The sequence below is a fragment of the Mustela lutreola genome, chromosome 12 (genome assembly GCF_030435805.1).
Source record: "Mustela lutreola isolate mMusLut2 chromosome 12, mMusLut2.pri, whole genome shotgun sequence".
Classification (NCBI taxonomy): domain Eukaryota; kingdom Metazoa; phylum Chordata; class Mammalia; order Carnivora; family Mustelidae; genus Mustela; species Mustela lutreola.
The window spans coordinates 98,055,002-98,076,328 of NC_081301.1; the positions used below are offsets into that span (position 1 = coordinate 98,055,002).

Below are 21,327 nucleotides of genomic sequence, written 5' to 3' on the forward strand. Positions count from 1 at the left end.
TCACTTACCTGTGCATTCACTTCTTTACATGTTTTTAAAAATTCATTTATTTGAGGGGGACATGCACACATGCAAGGGGGAAGGGGCAGAGGGAGAGAGAATCCTCAAGCAGACTCCCCACTGAGTGGAGAGCCCGATACACGGCTCAGTCTCACGACCCTTAGATCATAACTTGAGCCAAAGACTTTGTGGTCTTTATGACATATGTCCCGTGCTTTTCTTCTCCAATGTATTCCAAGGCACTTTTTTTTTTAAATTTTAGTTACAATTAGGGATAACATTTTGGATTTTTGCCATTGCACGTCTATCTGGCTTTCACCAGAGAGAGAAAGTTATTGATTGAGGGTGTACGTAGAAAATTCAATCAGTAGGCCCAAGAAGTGTACAAAGAACTATGGAAACTGGACAATGGGACCCAGAAAACATCCCAGCGGGGCTAGAAGACAGACATACAAAAGAAACTGTAAAGTGTTGAAGCTTGGATCCAAAGGTTCCTGCACTTGCCTCATACGAAGTCCAAGAAAAGGAAAGAAAGAGAGGAGAAGAAATATTCAAGAACAAAGAGAATAGAATGTTGAGTGTTGGACGAAACAGGAGTATCTATATTTTCAAGGCACTCGGAAATATGAAAAGACCCACTTGTGGACGTATGGCAGCTCGGTTTCAGGACAAAAGGACCCAGAGAGAAACATCGTGCAAACGTTCTGGGAGGGGAAGGGAAACAGGTTCCTCACGGAGCAAGTTGTCTTGCACACCCAGTACAAGAAGATGAACACCACCATTGAAGTCTGAAGAACAGCGGTATGCAGCCAAGAATCTTAGATCCACCCAAACTGGCATTCAGGTAGGAGGACAAAGTGAGGACTCAGAACGTTAGCCACCCACAGATGCTTCCCCAAAGGAATTATTCCAGAAGAACAATGAATACAAAAAACAGGAGGACGTGGGCTAGGAGAAAAATAATAAGGAATGAATCAACAGAAGTCACAGGTACGCCTGGTGCTTCATCGTTACTGACACGTAAGTTTAAATATTTTTTTTTACAGTGACAGGGAGCTCCATCTCAGAAGACCCCCAAATCGTCTGGCCAGGGCAGACAGAACACAGATGCTGGAGCTGGGGAAGCATGAGCAGGGGAAACAGGCAGCTCGGAAGGGATTCACGGCCGCAGCGAAAGCAACATACAATTACATGCATGTAAAAAGGCTGTAAACCCGGAAAAAACAAGAATAGGATGACTGAGCTCCAGACTGCTAGAGAATAGAATAGAAGGAGGAAGCAATAAAAGCAGTGAAGCCAGCAGGAAGAAGGGGAGAGCCAGAAATACACAAAAGACCTGGGGAAACAGAAGTCAAGACAGGAGCAGGTCCAAACATCTCGGTAATCATCATCATCCTGAGTCGATCAAACCCAGTGGTTTAAAGTCAGAGCTTTCACCCGGGTTAAGAACAAGATATGTTACAGGGAGTGAGTGACGACGACAAGGTTGACAAGAAGGAGCAGATTCTCGACCAGGCAAAGGCCAGCACAAGGACCAGAGATCTAAGGGGGTCATTGTCTTGTTTACAAGTGTAAGAAACACAACATGAATTAAGTTTGAGAACTGTGCAAGATCATCTCTGCTCAGCAGTGAGCCTGCTTCCCCCTCTCTCTCTGCCTCTGCCTACTTGTGGTCTCTCTGTCAAATAAATAAATAAAATTTTTAAAAAAACAGTGCAAGATCAAATTGAAGAAAACCTTGAATGAAGGACAAATAAGTAAAAGGAATCCTGCATCTGTGGAAAGATATATTGTGATTTCTGGACTCATGAAAATTGATCATTTTTGCTAGAAAAGACGTGATGAAATACCATGGAAAGACAAGTGGAAGATTGAGAAAAATGCAATCAATTGAACAGGGAAAAAAATGAATGATCAGGCTACTCCACGAGGTTCTGTGAGTCATTACATGAGCCCATCAGCTCAAGAGAAAACAATGGGAAATCCAGAGGAAGACAGACAGCTGGCCAGCAGGACCCCATAAAGACCAGTATCAGAGCAGTTAAAATAAACCCAAACAGAGAGATCATTTTTCACCCAGCTGAGTGGTCAGCCTGGGTGAGGAAGCAGGAAAAAGGGCTCTCCCTCATGCTCTCCTAATTTGGTGAAAACTTTTTGGAAGACTGTCTGGAAGTGTCTGTGGAGATGTGACACGTGGTTCCCTTTGACCCAGCGACATCCTTTGTAGAACTTTATTCCTGTGTAAGTGCGTGAAATTGTACGTACAAAACATTCATTGCTTCACTGCCTGCATTGTGACGATGTGAACCCCCTTCTCGAATGTTCATCCATAAACTCTTGGCTGAACATTTTGGACACATCCAAACCATGATTCCGAATTCGGCCATTTTTAAATGATTGAAGCTGAGAGTCTCCAGGAGGCAGTCACTTCCTTCACATTGTACTGGTTGAAGTAAGGCACAGGGTCACCCCAGATTCGAGGGGAGGGGCTCAGTTCTCAGTTCTCTGGAGACAGGAGAGCAGAGACGAAGAGGGATCGAGTGCTCCACGAGGGGCCATGGGTAGGAGGCCCTACCTCTGGTGCTTCTGCCTTGTTTGAACTTTTTATAACAAGAACATAACCATCTATTCCTTGTACAATTACAGAATGATGAAAAACTTTAAATACTTTCTTCCCGGAAGAAAAGACCACGCTTATAAACACGGACCTCCATGCTATGATGCACACTTGGTCACAAGGCCCCCCTGGACATCTGGACACTCTAACTCCAGGGAGCTGGGACCTCCGTCCACAGCCCTCTGGGGTGTCACCTCGCTCAGGTGTGCTGGAGGAAGGGAGGCACTCAGTGAAACCAGCCACGCCTCTCAGATGGGCCTCCTGAATTCCATCCCTGGGCGGGTGTGGGATCCCAGCCAGGCCAACAAGTCACAGTCCCAGGGGTCTGGCAGGAACTGCCTGCACCTTCTACCATCCAGGAGTGACAAGGTCCAACGCAGCTTCTGAGAACCAACAATTAACGGGAACCGCTCCTGAGCCACCAGACCTTCAGAGACTACATTAAGTCTTGGGTTGTGTCTGAACAGGACAGCGATCTGAATCCAAAGCCCCATGTTGGTCCAGCTGGTGGATGGAGCCTGGAGGAGAGAGGGCGGTGGTGGTGGGGAACAGGAGGATGGAGCCTCTTGTCTCCTTTGGACGAGGACACTGATTGCCCACAGCAGAGCTAGCGTTAGAGAAACGCTGGCAGGTCAAGTTGCGCATTTTGTTTCAAGGTAATTTCGAGGGACAGATGCACTGAGGAAAGGTGACTCCTGTCTTCAGCAGCGGGATAAATGCACATGCTGGTCCAAGTGAGGATGGGGGCAAACTCTTGGGGAACTGCGTGGCGTTCTCTCCGTGACGAACGTGTGCCTCCCCGTGACCAGCACCTCCACCACGAGGGAGTTGAGCCATGTGCCTGCCAAACAAGTGTGCGAACATACTCACGGTAGCTCTGTTCGTGGGACCCAGCCCTGGAGGGACAACCAGGGATCCATCCGTGGCGTGATGAATCAATGAACAGCAAGAGAGTCCCACGAGGCAGTGGTGACACAGCAATGAGGACAGAAGAGCCACCACCACAGGCCACAGCTCTCTCCGGCCGTGTCACTCCCGTGGCAACCTCAGACCGAGCCCCAACGTGTGCCTGACCCTCGTCCAGGATCCAGTAGGACACCAGCCGACAGGGCCCATGACCAAGGATCCATTCTAGTCAGGAGAGCAGGTGAATCATCGTGAGGAAACCGCCGGTCTGTTGTTCCCTTGCCATTTGGGCTTCACATGCCATATCCCCACCCACGCTCCGGCCACACCAAGCTTTTCATGCCTCCCACGGTCTGTGTCCACATATGCGATTTCCCCTGCCTGCAAACTCTTCTCCCTCCCACCCCCCCACCCGTCCTCGAACCCTGCCGATCCCTAATGACCCCCCGAAGATCAGACACTGAGAATCACGTTCCTGATCCCGTGAGCACACGGCCCATGGAACCCGGCTGTGACCACAGTGCCTCCTCACCATTTGACCACGTCACAGTGCTCGGTGCAGACAATGTAAGAAAGCCTTGTTGTCGGGACTCAAAACCGAGAAAAGTAAAACCTTTCACCCCACCTTTCTTGTCAGGTCCCTAAGACCACAGCTCACCTCCAGAACGCCCTGTGCCCTGTGCTAGGGTCCACAGATCTACTGAGGGCTCCAACACCCACTTACACAGTGTTCCCCAGAGGACTCTGTGGGCTGCATCTTTATCCCTGTCCACTTTCCTAATGCCTCGCGCGTAATGGGTACAAAATAAATGTTTGGTGACTGCATTCATCAAGGGCTAACCAAGTTAGAGTGACTTTCCACATCCCCCCAGTATTCAGAAGCAGATGGCTTACAACACTTCATGCGCTCATGCAAGAATCTTGTGAACCGTAATTTCCTATTCATTTTTTTAATTTCACCTATTAGCACCAGTCTGGGCTGGTTTGTGGTACGTAATGTATTTGAACCTTCTGTTTCTGGACTTAGGACATCGAACCGTGCTGCGGCCTTCCCCCGAGCTGAATCCGTCTGAGTTACTGCTCGAGGGTGTGCATGGGAGGGTGAGGAGCAGTGACGGAGAAACGGGGGACAGAGCAGCCTCCAGCATCCCAGCCTGCCCAGCAAGAGGGAAGTAAAAGTACATTATGTTTGCAACCAGGAAGTCTGTCATTTTCTCCCAATAAAAAGTTTAAAAAATGTTTTTTCAGGGAAAAGAAACATAGACTCTAATCCTACTTCTATAACCTTCAACATCGGCTCTCAGGTTACCCCGGTGCCCACTTTCCCCTCTAGAGCAGAATCCTGCAAACACTGCAGGGAACCTTCAGCTGGGGCTACCGGCACATTCCCTAAAAAATCAGTAAGTCGTGGGCGCCTGGGTGGCTCAGTGGGTTAAGCCTCTGCCTTCGGCTCAGGTCATGATCTCAGGGTCCTGGGATCGAGTCCCGCGTCAGGCTCTCTGCTCAGCAGGGAGCCTGCTTCCCCCTCTCTCTCTCTCTACCTGCCTCTCTGCCTACCCGTGATCTCTGTCTGCCAAATAAATAAATAAAATCTTTAAAAAAAAAAAAAAATCAGTAAGTCGACATTTTCCCACTTGAATCACATGCTTCAAGTTTCCCAACGATTCCTTATCATTTTAAGATGAATATACACTCTACGACGTGATCCTAAATCTGAACGTTGACTGGCATGTGGCCTCGGAAGCCAAGTATAAAATAATCACACAATTCAACATGGATTTGGTGTTTTACAGGCCAAACATGAGACGACAGTTGCTGGTCTGGCAAACGGCAAAGCCCCAAAGAACGTATCTGTGCCTGTTGCTGGAAGGTCAGGCGAGAGTGGACTTCGGACACACACAGCCCTGGGTTACAGACCCACTTCAGGGCTGACCACCTGCGTGCGCCTCAGCAAATCCCTGGACGTTTCTGAGTCCCCGTTTCTCCCTCTGCGGATGGGATGACCGTGAGAAATACACACGACGGAATGGGTTTTAAACCAGCAGGATTACGCCTCGGGTCACCAACACAAGCCCTAGACTCCTCGTCCAAACACTGACTCTTCATCCACAGCACGGTTCTGTGAGAAGCATCTCCAGTCAGCTTTTCCTAAAACTTGCACCAACGGGCATGTCCACTCTCAGGGCGTGAGGGCATCTTTCCCCTTTGTCCTTGCCAACTGGGCAGGATGCCATGGCGGGTGACTGATTCTCATTTTGTTATTTATCTGAATATCATTATTTTTACAATGAACTTTACCGCTTCAGAAATGAGATTTTACTGACAGTTCAATGCCGCCTCTCTTTCATCTGATCCAGGGCAACGATGAGGGGCACAGTCAGAACAGGGACCCTTCCCCCTGGGCCCCTGTCATGTGGGCCACCTTCCTCCCTCTGCATCCAGACAACTGCCACTTGCATTGGGACCTCACATCCTCACCAAATCGCTTACCCCTGGCTTGTTTTATTTAGCATGTCTACATTTTTTTGTGATGATGTTTTATTAATATATAATTCACGTACCATCAGAATTCATCTTTTTGAACTGTTCAATCTTGTCATTTTCAGGAGATTCACAATACGATCCAACCACAATGACTATTTCATTCTGGAACACCATCATCACCCTAAAAAGAAGGCTGGATAGGGCCCATTGGCAGTCATCCCCACCCCCAGCTCCTGGCAACCCCCAACCCACTTCCTGTCTCTGCGGAGTTGGTGGTTCTGGACATGGTAAGCGGAATCACATGGTATGTGCTTGCCTTTTTGGGTCTGGCCTCCTCACTCGTCACAATGTTGCAAGGTCCGAGGTGCTGTAGCAGGTGTCAGCATTTAACTTCTTTTTATAGCTGAATACTAATCCATTATATGGACAGACCACATTCCGTGTCTCTGTCCCAGCTGGTGGACACTGGAGTTCTTTCCAGGTTGGGCAGTACAAGCGAGGCTGCCGGGGACATCCACAGAGGGGTCTTAGTGTGAACATATGTTCTCAGTTGTCTCGGGCACGCCCCCGCGAATGGAATCGTGGGTCATGTGGTAGCTCTGTTTACCCTTTTCAGGAGCAGCTGCAGTGTTCTATATCCCTGTCACCGGTGGAGGAGTGCCAATTACCGACGCCCCTATCATTGCCTGTCATTTTTATTTTAGCTGACCCAGTGGGCGTGAGGTGGGACGTCGCAGTGGTTTCAATTTGCAATTCCCCGATGACGCTGAGCATCTTTCACATGTTCGTGGGCCATCTGTACGTCTTTTGCAGAGAGATGTCTATTCCAGTCCTTTGCTTATTTTTCAATTGGGTTATTTTTGTTTTTATTGTTGAGTTGAAATAGTTCTTTATGTAATCTGGGTGCCCGTTCCTCATCAGACACACGACTTGCAAATATTTTCTCCCATTCTGAGGCTGCCTTTTTACCTTCTTGGTGGTGTCCTTGGAGGCACAAAAGTTTTTCATCTTGATGAAGTTCAAGTATCTATTTTTGTTGTTGTTGTCTGTGCTTTTGGGGTCATATTTAAGAAACCACTGCCTGATTGAAAGTCACAAATATTTACCTTTGTGTGTTTTCTATGAGTTTTAAGGTTTTAGCTCTTACAATTAGGCCTTTGATCCATTTGGAAATCGCTTTTTTTTTTTTTTTAAGATTTTATTTATTTATTTGACAGAGAGAAATCACAAGTAGATGGAGAGGCAGGCAGAGAGAGAGAGAGAGGGAAGCCCGATGCGGGACTCGATCCCAGGACCCTGAGATCATGACCTGAGCCGAAGGCAACGCCTTAACCCACTGAGCCACCCAGGCGCCCCTGGAAATCACTTTTTTATATGATGTGAGAAAGTTTCCAACTTCATTCTTTTCCATGTACACATCTAGTTGTCCCACACACCACATCTACTAAAAAGACGGTTCTCTGTTGCGTGGCCTTGGTATGCTTGTCAAACATCAACTGAACAAAAATGTATGAGCTTACTTCTGGTCTCTCAGTTCTGTCTCATTGATCTAGGTGTCTATACTTAGGCCAGTAACATATTTCTTTAAATCAGAAAATATGAGTTCTCTAACTTTGTTCTTCTTCATCAAGTAGGTTTTGTACATTTGGGGCATTGATGCATTTTATAAATTACCTGATTTGTGGCTTCGTTAAGTCTCTATTTGGTTAGTTTGTTTCGTCTCTGACTTCTTCACCAGAACATAAGCTGTAGGACAACAGAGACGACATCTCTTTTTTTATTCCCAAATGTGCCTCAGGACCTCTGCGGGGCCTGACATATAATATAAACTCAGTGCAGTCTGTTGACTAAATGAATGAATGATTAAATACTCCATTTTTATAACGATAAGTAGGAACAACGTAAATACTCAAAACTAGGACAATGTCTAAGTAAGTTGTAAAAATCAATGGGACAGAATGTCATGCAACTATTAAAAGCCATGCCTTCCAATAAGATTTAACGATTTGGAAAATCACTGAGCCTGACCTCAATTTTGCATAAATGAAAATAAAGGACAGGGAAAAGTCATGGGAATTTTAGTAGAAGTCATCATGGAAGACTGGGATTACAGTTGGTTTTAATTTCTTCTTTTGCTTTTCTCTATTTTCAACAATTAGCATGTGTCGCTCCCATAAAAGAAAGCTAAGTACGGGTAACCAGAAGCATCCATGGGCATCCAGCTGTGCACGGATGTCTGGATTGGCAGTCAGAACGATTCCCCTGCTGGGATTTTGCTACTCATGAGGCCGATCCCTAGTGCCTTGAATAGTTTCAGAGTCCATCGTGGAATCAGGGTCGTGGCCATGGGGTATCAAATCAGTGTTGACCTCTGCCCGGGTCCCATCCATGACATGGTGACGCCTCACTCAGCAACCTGTGAGGACCCAAGGCCGGGGCGAACTGTGAACTTCACCTCTTCCAAATCCCCAGTGGGGCCAGTGCGTCTGGGCACGTGCAGGCACTACCGTCTACCCAATCAGAGTTCAAATGTCATCAACTGACAGAGAGTGTGGCAACTTCAGATTCAAGGGAAATTCTGTCCACCATCGCTATTGAATAATTGAGGTTCCAGAGTGACTCAATTTTGGGACACTTATTTGTTTGACTATTTATATATATTTGAGAAGAGGCTAACTCTAGATTTTACTAATTTTCCCAATCTACTTTACATAGGGTTATAGCTCATTAAAGGTATATACTTAGAAAATTTCCTCAAAAGTAACCGTCAATTTGCTAAAAAGTTACTATTCACACTAAAGGAATGACCCTACCTAACAGCCCCAATTTGACCATTATTGTTAAGTATTTTTTTCATTTAACAGGTCAGGGACATAAACTAATCAATGGTAGCAGAAGGCAGGATACCGGCCCCCACCGTTGACTGGCAGGGAAATGAGGCAGCCCAGCGGGGCCTGGGAATAGTCAGGTGTCTGCATGGGTGTCACATACATGTTTATGTGCTCACCGAGCTGAACATTTAAGGTTGCATGGTTTACTACACACGGACCAAAAAAAATTGAAAGAAAAAAAAAAAGATCATTGCTTTTAAGAGAGCCGTTGAAGTTATTTTACAAAAATAATGCTCATCTTTTTCTGATAAATAATGTGCGTTCATTCTACAAAACTTTGGAAAATACTAACAGCATCAAAAAATAAAAATCGTTTCTCATCTACTCTGCAGAACAACTTGGCATGATGATAGATGCTGCTCAGAGCCCTGTGACAGCTCAGCTCTGCTCGCTGGCTTCTAGGGTGGCTGACAAGCTCTCTACCAACGCTGGTCAGCTTGGACCCCAAGGCTCTGGCTGTGGCCGCACAGACCCGCCCACCCCGACCGTGTCTGGGGCCACCATGCAGGCTGCTTCCTCCCAAAGGCTGCCCGGCAGCTGCGGGTTACTACCAGTCATTCACTCCCCTCCAAGAGAAGCCCATGCCGGCTGCTGCTGTGGCCCAAGGACCATCTGCAAAGGCTGTGAAGCTGAGAGCCCGAGGCAGGGGCCAGAAAGACCACCGGTGCCCTCTGCCGTCCCCCCAGCTGTATCTCCACACCTGCCCGTGGAGCAGGTTCCCCGGCGTCAGGAGGCAGGCTGACCGGTCGCATGACAGGACAGAACTCTCTCTCCAATGAAGGAGTCACCGACCTCGCTCATGCAAGAAGGCAGAGGTCGGCCCTGACCCCCGGAGCACTGGTGAGCTGAGGCCTGGACTCGAGGACGAGGGCTACGGGGGCCAGACAGCCAGCATTCCTGTGCCGCTGGCCACACATGCTGCCAGCTGTCCCTCCGCCCTCGGGGCTGTGCCCTGCCCCATGTCACATGAGGGACCAGAGGCTCAGAGGCGCCCTGGGGAAGGAGTAGGCGAAGAGTCAGGCGAAGCCATCCTCCCACCCAATGGCCAGGGGCACCCCGGACCAGACACATGCTCGCGTGGCGGGCACAGGGCCCTGTGGGCCGGTGCCGCAGGACAGCCAGAGTGGACACGTGGGCTGGCCACGGAACCAGGGGACGACCGGCCTTCAGCTTGCCCGTCTTCTTCGTGAGGGTTCCGCCTAGAGAGGGAGGAAGCTGGCCACTTGGGTTCAGCCAACCCTGCCTCCAAGCTTCCTTCTCTTCCAATCTCTCATCTCACGGAGAAAATGATACGAACACAAGTGCCATCCAGGCTCTCATCAAAGGAGCCAGGAAGCCTTTGTGAGTGCTGGCTGGTGGCGTGTGTCATCCGTCTCACACACGGCAAGGACGCTGAGTCAGGGGAGGAAGGGCGACCAGGGCTCGGTGAAAAGGAGACCACTGTGCTCCGCTTCATCTGAAAATCACCACAGTGCGAGAGGCCGCATCCGGTCTTCAAAGTCCGAGGAGGCGCGGGGAGCAGTACTCCCGCAGCACACACCCGGGCTGCCGCGGGAGCTGCCTCACAGCGGGTGTGCAAAGGATGCAGGGCAGACTGGCCCTCTCCATCCAGGTGTGTCCCCGTTCACCCCCGTGTACCACTGTCGTCCCCATCGGGACACCGAACTAGCTGCTCGGTCTGAGAAAGTGCCATCTGTCCCTTTGAGCATCCCTTTTCCTCACTCCTCCTTCTCCCCAAAACAAGCTGGCCTGGGCCCCAGTCCTGGGCCTCCGTTGGACGGGAACACATGTTGCACCACAGGCCCTTTGCACGGAGCCAGCTGGACGCTCCTCGCCCCGAGGAAGCAGCCACGGGCTGTGCCTGCGCTGGAGAGCCCTGGGGCTGGCCGGGAGCCGCGGCGGGACCTGCGAGGCAGCCCCCATCCCGTTCCCGCCACGCCGATCTCCGTCTCCTCATCGCTGTCCGCCTCGCCAGGTTCATCCATCTCATCCATTTCTTCCGATTGATTTTCTGTTCTTCATTTCATTGATTTCTGCCTTTACCTTCGTGATTCCCTTCCTGCTGCGTTCTTGCCGTGTACTTTCTTCTTTTTTGGCGTCTTAAGAAACACGCTTGGGTTGTTGACGGGAGAAATGTTCTCCTCTCCCGTGCGAGCATCTGGTAGCGTGTGCGTCGCTGCCCGCTCCGTTTCCGCGCACCCCGCGCCCTCCGATCTGCGGTGCCTTCCTGTTCATTCAGTTCTGGGTATTTTTAAATTTCCTTTGAAATGTCTCCTTTGTCCTCTGTTATTTATAGGCATGATGCCTAATTTCCAAGTGTTTGGAGATTTTCCCGTTGTCTTCCTTCATGAATTTCTAATTTGAATCCATGCCGGATCTCGGTCATTTTGCTCAGGGTCATTCTCCGGCTCCAGCTATGGTCTGTCTCGGCGGCGGCAGCATGGACACCCGATAACACGCTTCCTCTGGCGGGCTTCACCGAGCACTCTCTGCGTGGCCTCTGGCTCCCGCGTTTGAGCGTCTCTCGGTCCTGTATCCCCTGCTGACTCTCGGCGCAGAGCCCGGCAGCGGCTCCGGACGGGCTGTTGGAGGCTCCCACCGGCACTGTGCTAGTCCCTGTCTCGAAAATGGGCGGGGGTGACACACATCATGGCCCGTGCTCTCCGCTCGCCGGACTACCCCTCATGAAGACCCCTTCTAGTCAACCACGGCAGGACGCTCCCGTCTGTCTTCAACGGCTGCACGTGGCCATAGGGTACGGACGCATCAGAGCTCACTGCCCACCCCAGCTGTCCCGCAAAGTGACGGGACATTCACTTTGCGGGACAGCTGGCCTCATCCCCAGGGACCACCGCACCGGCCTTCTCCCTTGCAGTTCTGAGCCCTGATGGCAGAGGCTATGGCTTGAGGCCCAGCGGAGTCCGACCAGCGGCCTGCGGCGGGCAGTGCGCAGGGAGGGTAGGAGGCAGAGAGAAGGAGCCCTGAGCCTTTCAATAAAAGGACGAGTGACTCTGAAAATCACGAATAATGCTGCTTGGAGATCACAAGGAACCAGCCATAAGGAAAACCCTACCCCCCCTTTTTTGGATCTCAGGCAAAGACGAACTCACTCTCCATTGTGTCACCGTATGACCCAAGGCCCAGATTATCCTCAGGACAGGGCAAAGCTCTAAAAATAGCTTGAACAGCGGTCCCAGCAGGTTCCTTCTATGGGCGGAGTCTGACATGAAATCTACAGCTGGGATGTGAGCAGATCAGGGAAGCCAAGAAACAGTGAGGTCCGCGGAGGAAGAAATGTTAGAGAAATGGAGGAAGGGGCGCATACCCTCGGGGTCCCTGCCCGATGTGGATGGAGATCCCCCAGCAAACGCCAGCAACCGGCCAAGGGCCAGCAGCGCAAGGGCCTCTCCAGTAGATGGGGAGCTTCCCGGCTCCAAGGCACAGCAGCCCGAGCCCCAACACATGGCGCTGATGTCTCACTTCCTTCTGACCTGGGCCACCCCAGCGGACCCCGTTCCTGGACAAACGCCAGGCCTGCTCCCACCTCCAGTGGGTTTCCTGTTCTGCCTCCCCCTCCTGGAGCATCCATCAGCCCCGAACCGCCCAGCCCCGCCAGTCTCCCAGGACAGGCCCCCACCCCTGCGGGAAGCCTTCCTGCCCGCTCCAGGCTTGCTCCGCCCTCCCCAGGCGACAGCAGCTTGCTGGCACGAACCCGTCTCTGTTTCCAGTGGAGCATCGTCTCCCGCTCAGTGGGATCGTGCACTCCTTTGGGAAAATAGTCCTGAACCTCCTTGACATCCAGCAATGCCTTCACAGGGCATTAACGGCACCCTCGAAACAGTTCCTGCATCCACTGCCCCCCGCCCCCGCACCCGTCTTTTTCATAAATCTGGTGCTTTCTTTGGAGGAAGGGGCACCAGGAAGGGTTCAGGAGGTTAGCTTTCTGTGCGGAAACGTCCTGGTGAAATCTGGCTCTACAATATTTGACTTCATAATGACCACTCACGGCTCTCATTAAGGCTGATCCTCTCAACGAAAGCTTCCCATAATTAGCTTCAAAGAGAACTCGTGGGCCTGCTAATTGTGCTTGCCATCTACGGGACAGCCTGGAAGGACCCTGGCTGGGCCACGCAGACATGCCTGTTCACAGAAAGAGTAATTATCGAGCCATTTTTTTAAATAGAAAAGAGTTCAAAATGTGCCTCTTTGGAGTTACATTCTTAATAGCCAAGTGCATGTAAACAGGCCCCAGGTCAGCCCCTGACCAGTCCCCTCAGCTCTGTCCAGTTCCCCTCTGGCCCTCGGCTGCCTCTCTCCCTCTGTCTCTGCCACTGTCTGCCTACCTGAGGCTCTGTCCCCAGGTGCGTCTTGGGAAGAGCTGACGGACCACCTTCCCCATAGCTCCTGGCCTCATGGAACATGGAACCCACTTAAGGAGTGACGTCCGCCCTGGAGGGCAGGGACCGTTTGATTCCTGTCGGCTTCTCAAGGGTCCCAGTGTCGGCACCTGCCAGGGACGGAGATAAACAACACGGAGGCCAACACACAGAGCCCGGGACCCCCACGGGGAGATCCCCAGCTCACAGAGCTGGATTCGAATGAAGGCCCAGATGGGGAGAATGTGAGCGAAGGCTAGAGGTGCATCTGCTCTGGGGGGTCCAGCTGTTTCCTGTGGCCCCAGTGTTGGGGCTCAGGGGACAAGAGAGAGGGCCAGACCATGAACGTCTGTGTCTCTTGCCAAGCAGCAGGACGGACTTCTGTCTGCACAGCCCAGCAGCAGAGAGGCCGAGACACGTATGTTACAGAGATAAGTGATTCGCCACATTAACAGCAAAAGGTGAAAAATACCTATTTATTTCACTAAATGCTGAAAAAAACCTTGGTAAAATTCAACAACTATTTCAGTTTTGAAAACTAGGATTACAGAAAACTAGGTTACAGAAAATATTTCTTAATGTGAGTTCCACCCATCACGGTGCTGGGAGGTGCAGCCTGGGGACATTGGTGGCAGGTGAAGCCACACAGCCACAGCACAGTTTGTGGGGTTTTGACCTCAACTAAAGATCGGTCCCTGTGTGAGGCCCACCCACCCAGAGACCGCCCCTGCGCTCAGTGCCCCGCCGTGAAGACACGCCATATCCACCCCATACTGTGTATCTTCTATGCTAAAAGTCAAATTTCTCTTTGTTCTTTGCTCCGGAAACATGCCCACCTGGCCATGGCTTTCCACGTCATCTGAAACCATCTCACTTCTGAATTAAGTAATTCTATGTGATTTCATGGGTCCTTGACGATTTCCCTTTAACATGCTGGGTCCTCACCGCACGTCCTCTGAACCCACGAAACATCCCAGGTAGCAGCGCTGTGCACTCCGCCCCCCCCCCCCAGCAGCACGGTCTGAACACCACAGAGCAGGCCCCTCTCTGCCAGTCAGGGAGCTCGGGAAGCAGGAGCTGTCCTGCTGTGACACCCGCCCTGACACCTGGCTGCCCCCTTCCGTGATACCTGCTGTGACACCCGCTGTGACACCCGACTACCCACCTGCTGTGCCACCTGCCATGATACCTGCCGTGACACCCGCCACCTCCAGAGCCGTGCCACCCTGTGGTGCTGAGGCACTGCATCCACGTGAGGGGCTAAGGGCTTTGCACATGCTTCGGGGCGAGCCTATTGGCTGGAAAGCCCACCTCTCCCCTGGGTTTGCACGTTCACTGCCTACATTCTCCGCTACCAGGACTTTGTTTAAAAAACACGTATTGAGGGGCGCCTGGTGGCTCAGTGGGTTAAAGCCTCTGCCTTCGGCTCGGGTCATGATCTCGGGGTCCTGGGATCGAGCCCCGCATGGGGCTCTCTGCTCAGTGGGGAGCCTGCTTCCCCACCTCTCTCTGCCTGCCTCTCTGCCTGCTTGTGATCTCTATCAAATAAATAAATTAAAAAACAACAACAACAACAAAAAACACGTATTGTGCATTCCTCACCAGTAAGACACAATCAAAGATAAGCTTATACTTTTCAGGATTGAAGTATGATCAGTAGCTTATCTTCCCCAGAATAATTTTCTCTTAACACGAATATGAAAAAATGAATGAGATAATCAGGTATTTCTGGAAATATGACATTTAGTATTTTCTAACAAGAAAGAAAATCATCCCTGTCTAAAGTTATCACAAGTTGTCTACCTGTGGAGTGTGTGTGTGTATGTTTGTGTGTATGCACACATGTGTGTCTCTGTGTGTGGTATGTGTGCAGTGTGAGTGTGCTGTATAGGGCACACCCATTTAACACACTTGCTATATTGTGTCACATAAAAATAGAGATGATACACTTTCCAGATCAAACTAATAATTTTGTCTATTAATCTCAAAAGAATTTCTTAAACTTTTTCAAGCAATTTAGATAATATTTACATGTAAGCCACCCATATTACGAGATTTAAAAAAAAAAATTCTTACTCCACATCAAGGAACAATTTTGTTCATCTAGAACGAAAACAGAATTCAATCAATCCCACCATGATAACATCTCCCACCGTGATAATGTCTCATGGCTATACTTGAAACAAGTTTGCGATGACCTTTGCTTATGGCTTCACAGGAATGCAACACTAAAACACGGAACATTTAAAGTACTCTTTTAAATGATTGTTATTTATTTATTTATTTGACAGAGAGACAGTGAGAGAGAACACAAGCAGGGGGAGTGGGAGAGGGAGAAGCAGGCTTCCCACTGAGCAGGAAGCCCGACGTGGGACTCCATCCCAGGACCCCAGGATCATGACCTGAGCCGAAGGCAGAGGCTTAACGACTGAGCCACCCTGGCACCCCTATTTAAGGTATTTTTAATGACACTGAGGCAAGTGGAAAAAATACCAATTTAGAATAATTTTTAGAGTAAGTGCCGTTTATGAAGGCCATCTATAAAGAGCAATAGAACATTTATAAATAAAATGAATAATTTATACCACCCCAAATATCATCAGATTCACAAATGGGAGAAACAAAATAATCCTTAAAGGAGTTGTTGTAAAAACAAGGCTTCATTCCAGAAGAAAAATAGCCCACAGTATCAGGAGGAAAGTCTGCAGCTCTGCTTGTTAGAGTGTCCTTCAAAGAGCCCCTAACAGAGACCGCGGTGAGAGCAGACGGCAGCCTGCAGACGTGCAAAGGGACCACCACGGTATTTGGCAGCGGGTCACCGTTCCTGTCTGTGTTGAGAGCGACCAGTGAGAACCCCAGCTCACCGCTCCTCACTCAGCTCCCAATTCTTGGGCACTGGAGTCGGCCCTGAATGCGGTCACCTCCTTGCCTACTTCGAGCATGTGGCATAATGTGCTCTAAAAAGGAGCCCTTCTCCTGGCGACCCTGGGCGAGCAGTGTGCCCCCAGGCAGCCCCACAGTTACTGCCGCCCACCAGGCGGGTCAGAGTTGAACCTCAAGGCCATGCCAGCCTTCAAATGGCTCTCCTACCTTGGCTAGTGGCCTGCCCATGCCTGCCTCTCCTTCCAAAGCGGTTCACTCTGCAGGCCTGTGCACGGAGCACCCCAACATCACCCTCAGAACCTGTCAAAGACCAGCAGCAGCCACCATGGATGCCCAACGGTGGTTGGCTTGGACTCTGAGGCCAAGGACGTTAAGGTGGGCAGAGTGTCATCAACACAATTTCTATCCACTTCCATGTCCAGATGTGGTTTCGAGATGGAATTGTCCTGAGAATATTCATCGGGTTTTTTTGCGGCTGTTTTACCAAAAGTGAAAACCAATGGTCAAGCACACCTAGTGCGTAAAGGACAGGCAGACCTGGGTAGGGAGAGATGGGTAGGGGGCTACGGGACCAGGCTCCCAGTAATCCCGGATGTGGAGAAATGCCAGAGACAAGGGAACATAAGGAGACCCCCTTGTTGGTCTTAAATGTCATAGACAAGACGTTTTCATGATAGCTACAAGCTGACCACTGAAAGTAACCAAAAGAGACCCGTCACGGGTGTTACCAGTGGTGACCTCAAGAAGACTTAAGTTCCCTGGTCAATTTGCTATGAAAGACCAGCCCTAAAAGCCCACAGTGGCCACGCATTCCTCACTCGAGAGAGCTTTTTTCTTTCCTTCTGGTTCTCACCTTCACTTCATAAACTTTCACTTCACTACCCTTCTACGTCCACGAGATTCAGTCTTGGGCTCTGTGAGATGGGAGCCTGCACCACACAACGCTAGGAGGGTACAAAAGTCCTGCCAGCGAGGCCTCCTGACGCCCATCCAGCCCTGGAGTCTGCATATGGGGGAGCCCAGGGTCCTGGGGACGTGTCAGCGGCAGACTCGCTGGGGACGAGTGAGAGCCCCTGAGCTCAGAATTCTGCTGCTTGGGAGCGTCTGGTCTATGAACTTCATACCCTTCATTAATGAAGATGACAACCTGCTGTTGGAACACTGATGTTTCCTAGGTCAGCAGCCCCACCCCCAGACTCCCTCACAGTTTCCACTCCCGTCTAAGCAGATGGAGTGGAAATATTTTTCAATAAAAATCGTGCAGACGGCATCCTCGGAGTGCCATAGCAGGTATGTCTACGAGGGGGAAATCCTATAATTACACAGCATATGGGTTTTCCAAAAAATAGGATAACATGGGGGGGGGTCCTTAATTTAGAAATAAATTTAAATCCAAGACAATCATGAGTTCTTCCCCAAACCCTCAGCCTTCAGACTGACGGCTGCGGGGCAGGCATGTAATAAACATTGCCTCTTTCTCTCTACCAGTGAGAAAAAAGCCAAGATACTGATAAAATTCTTTGAAGATCGGCAAGCAATACCGAGTTAAGAGGTTTTTTCCCCCTTTTGTGATTTTTCCAGAGAGTAAGCCCATGATGTTCAACTCAACACAGGCAACACAGAAATGTGCCCCAGCAGAGTGCCGTGGGATCATGGGAATCAAGTGTGTGCACGGGACATTGTCCTTAGAGTCCAACCCCCATGCTGTGTGCTTCCAAAGTTCTCTGGGGAAGTCTCACCTGATGTCCCCGTGACCACGGTTCACGGCACTGAGCACTAAGCAGGCACGCTAGGTGCCCCCGGGCACTGCCACCATTTACTGGGGGCACGATCGTGTGATTTCCCCCCACCCCCTAAACGCAGAGGCTCAGGCCAACCAGCTTCAGCCCACGGGAGCTCTGCTGTCGCGGGGTTCACAACCTCACACCAGCAGGTTGGCCTCGCAGCCCCGACGCGCTCGCTCGGCTCCAAAGCCAACCACAACTGACCTTTGGAACGAGTCGCTCCTCAAAAAGCAACAGCAAAGCCCTAAGCCAAGGGAATGATTTTATTTTTTTAAAGGAAAACTTTAAAGGCATAAGTTTAAGAATTCTCTCTCCTTTTTGAAAACTACCTCCTATGTTCAACATGACAGGCATAGAGAGAGAGCTTTGCCAAGGTCTGTCTATTTTAAAGGTAGGCTATTTTTCTGGTGCTTTTTCGTGTTTCTTTTGTTTGTTTATTTCAGACGGGAGTCCTGCTGGCCCACTGGAAGTCATCTACTCCACCATGGTTTCGCCTCAACGTTCTCGGGATTTTTTGCTTGATTTTTTTTTCGTTTTTATTTTGGCTCCTGGTTATATAATTTAAAGAAGGACCACAAGGAGAATATTCACTTTCTTTTATCATAAACTCAAGCAGGCATGCATTTTTCATGCCGATCTCCATCCCTTCTGTAAAGCAAATTGGTCCATTTCAGAAGGGAAGATGAAGACTCAGAAAGCAGCCTCAAACGGGTGGCAAGCCCCGTTCCTGCACCGGGGACCACATTCTTTTGTCAGGTCTATTTAGACAGTTAAAGATAACCCACAGCTAACCTCTTCCTCTAATAATTTGGGCTCCAAATGGCCAAGATGCAACATTTCACCCGAGGCTGGGTCTGCTGAATGTCTGAACAGAGTCCATGGCTGATGTGTGGGGAGGCTAGACACCCTGGCAGGCTTCTCCGCGCGCTTGACGACACACCGTGGACAGTGTGTGGGTCTCGCCGCTTTTTAAACGCATAGCCGTGCCTTGGAGTGACCTGACAAAGAAGAGACTCCCAGCCCTTGCCTCGGTCTGGCAGATGTCTGCCTGGCCACAGGGCGCAGGGACAGCTCACGACTACCCATGAGGCAGGAAGACATGACTGAGAAGCAGGCCCGAGGACGGGGGCTGGGTGCTGGCTCTTTAAGCATCCCAAAATATTTGTACAAGGGAGGAATTTTATGGACCACATTGGGCATGATTGTATAATTCTTTGTGTTGGAGGAAAAACCTCCTTTCCAGCCAGCAGCTCCAGTCCCCATGCTTTTAGCCTATTTAAAGGGAAGGCTACAGCCCCAGGGGAAAACAGTCCCAAATTCTCTTCTGCTGCTGTGAACCAAAACCCCTTAGGTATGGAAGGAATGGCAGACACACCAGAGAAAACGTTGCTGGGTAGGAAAGCACTACCCACTTACATAAAGCAAGGCAGCCTTTGGCCTGCACTGCTAGGAGCTGCGGGATCCGAACCACCCACCCTGCCTCCTGGGGCAGACACAGCAAAAGTAGTGACACCCACTGCGTTTCTCAGGACAGGGCTATGAGGTCCTTCCAAGTGTGTTCACTGTATGGGCCTGATGCCCACTTCCCCGGGACAGGGGCCCCTGCCCAGAGGGCCAATGGCCGGACACATGGCACAGCCAGTGGCCAGGGAAGTGGAGCCAAGGAGAAAGCAGGCCAGAGTGAGGTCACCCACGGCACAGCTTCTCTCCGCCGTGCGCAGCGGGCGCGTTGGCAGAACCCCGGCCCCGCGGCCCCGCGAGCAGGCCAAGAAGGAGCGCTCGCCTCCCAGCCTCCGCGGCCACCCACCCTGCGGCCCGCGCCCGCACCCACCTTGACGACGTAGGTGACTCCGGCCCCCAGCACCTGGTCGCTGGCGTGCGGGGCGCGCGGCGGCGGCTGGTCGCCGGGCCGGCCCTTCCTGGCGGCGCGCATGGCCGGGGCGCCGGGGCCGGGGGCCGCGCTGCCGTCCGGGGCGGCCAGGCTGGGCGCGCTGCAGCTGCCCGAGAGCCGCGCGCCCGCCCGCGCCCTGGCCGCCGAGCGCCCGCGGAGGCCCGAGCTGGAGAGTTTCAGGTGGGACACCTTGTGGAGCAGGTGGCCCAGGCTGCCCGGCCCATCGTCGGGCGCCCGGCGCAGCGCGTCTCCGGACACCAGGTAGGGGGCCGCCGCCGGGGCCGCGCGCGCCGCCGAGACCTTGCCGCCGCCGCTCACCGACAGGTTGTGCAGAAGGTCGTCGACCGATGTCACCGAGTCATTCCTGAAGCGGTTGTACTTGGTGCGTGGAAGCATGCCCCTCCGTGGGCTGGCCGCATCCGCCCGGGCGCTGCAGGGGCGAGCGCGGCGGCCCGGCGGGACGCGGCGGCCGGGACAGCGGGGGACAGCGGCGCCGCCTCCCCGCTAGCGGCCCGCGCCGCCGCGGCCGCGCAGCCCCGGCCCCGCGCTCGGCTGCGGAGGGCGGCACGCTCGCGCCGCTCCAGGCATCGCTTCGGAAGGGGAGCGCCCGGCGGCTAGGGCTGCGCACAGCGAGAGCGTGACTCACTCCAGAGGAGACCCTTCTCAACAAAGGCCCGGGGAGCACTGCAAATCACTTCCTGTAGCGCACACACGCGCACACACACGCGCGCGCACACACACACACACACACACACACACGAAAGAAAGAAAGAAAAAGAAAGAAAAAAATGCATACACCCACTGACTGCACACTAGAGCCAATCAATTCTCAAACTGCCTTTTCTACCTTCCCAGAGACTCCCTTCCGACCTTTGCTGGCTCGCCTCCCCATCCCCCGCCTCAGCATCTGTGCCAGAGGTCAGTGCGGTCCCTTCGGACGGTCAGATGAACTTTCTGAAACCCCTTCTTCTCTGCTAAGGCTTCCTGTCCCCCGCTCAGCCCTCCGTGGGGGCCCCTGAGTGTCTGACAGCCATGAGTTAAAATGTGACGAAGCCTTTTTAAGAATAAGATCTTCAGCGGATCCTCATGAATTCTGATTTGGAAAGCACCAGCAATTGGTAAATAGCCAAAAAAGAAAAAAGAACAGAAAAGAGAAGAATATTTACTCCCAGGTGAACATCAAAAACCAATTTCCTGGGTTTTTCTTTTTTCAAGTCAGCAGAGCAGCCATGACAAGTGTCTTTGTAGCAATGCAGCCCCTCCAAAAAAAAAAAAAAAAAAAGAAGAAGAAGAAAAGAAAAAGAAAGAAAGAAAGAAAGGAAGGTCTGCACAGAGCCCGTGAGGATGTGTCCCCTGCTAAGGACAACAGCCTTCCTCAGTCAGGGTTGGGTTGAAACCTGCTTCCAGAAAAGAAGAGGACCTCTCTGAGGAATGGTAGCTGGCTCCAGACATCCATTCCAAAAAGGGGGCTGGGCTTGAAGCTTTATCCCAATTG

At 51.4% G+C, this 21,327-nt stretch overlaps 1 protein-coding gene across 1 annotated transcript in view; it reads right to left on the minus strand.

Annotated features, from left to right (window-relative positions):
* SHC3 (SHC adaptor protein 3) overlaps nucleotides 1-21,072 on the minus strand; it is a 94,277-nt gene extending 73,205 nt beyond the window's left edge. Inside the window, exon 1 of the mRNA XM_059142066.1 lies at nucleotides 19,773-21,072. Coding sequence (XP_058998049.1) covers nucleotides 19,773-20,228 — 456 coding nt within the window. The 5' untranslated portion in view covers nucleotides 20,229-21,072. The remainder of the gene's footprint in view (nucleotides 1-19,772) is intronic.
* Between the last annotated feature and the right edge of the window lie 255 nt (nucleotides 21,073-21,327).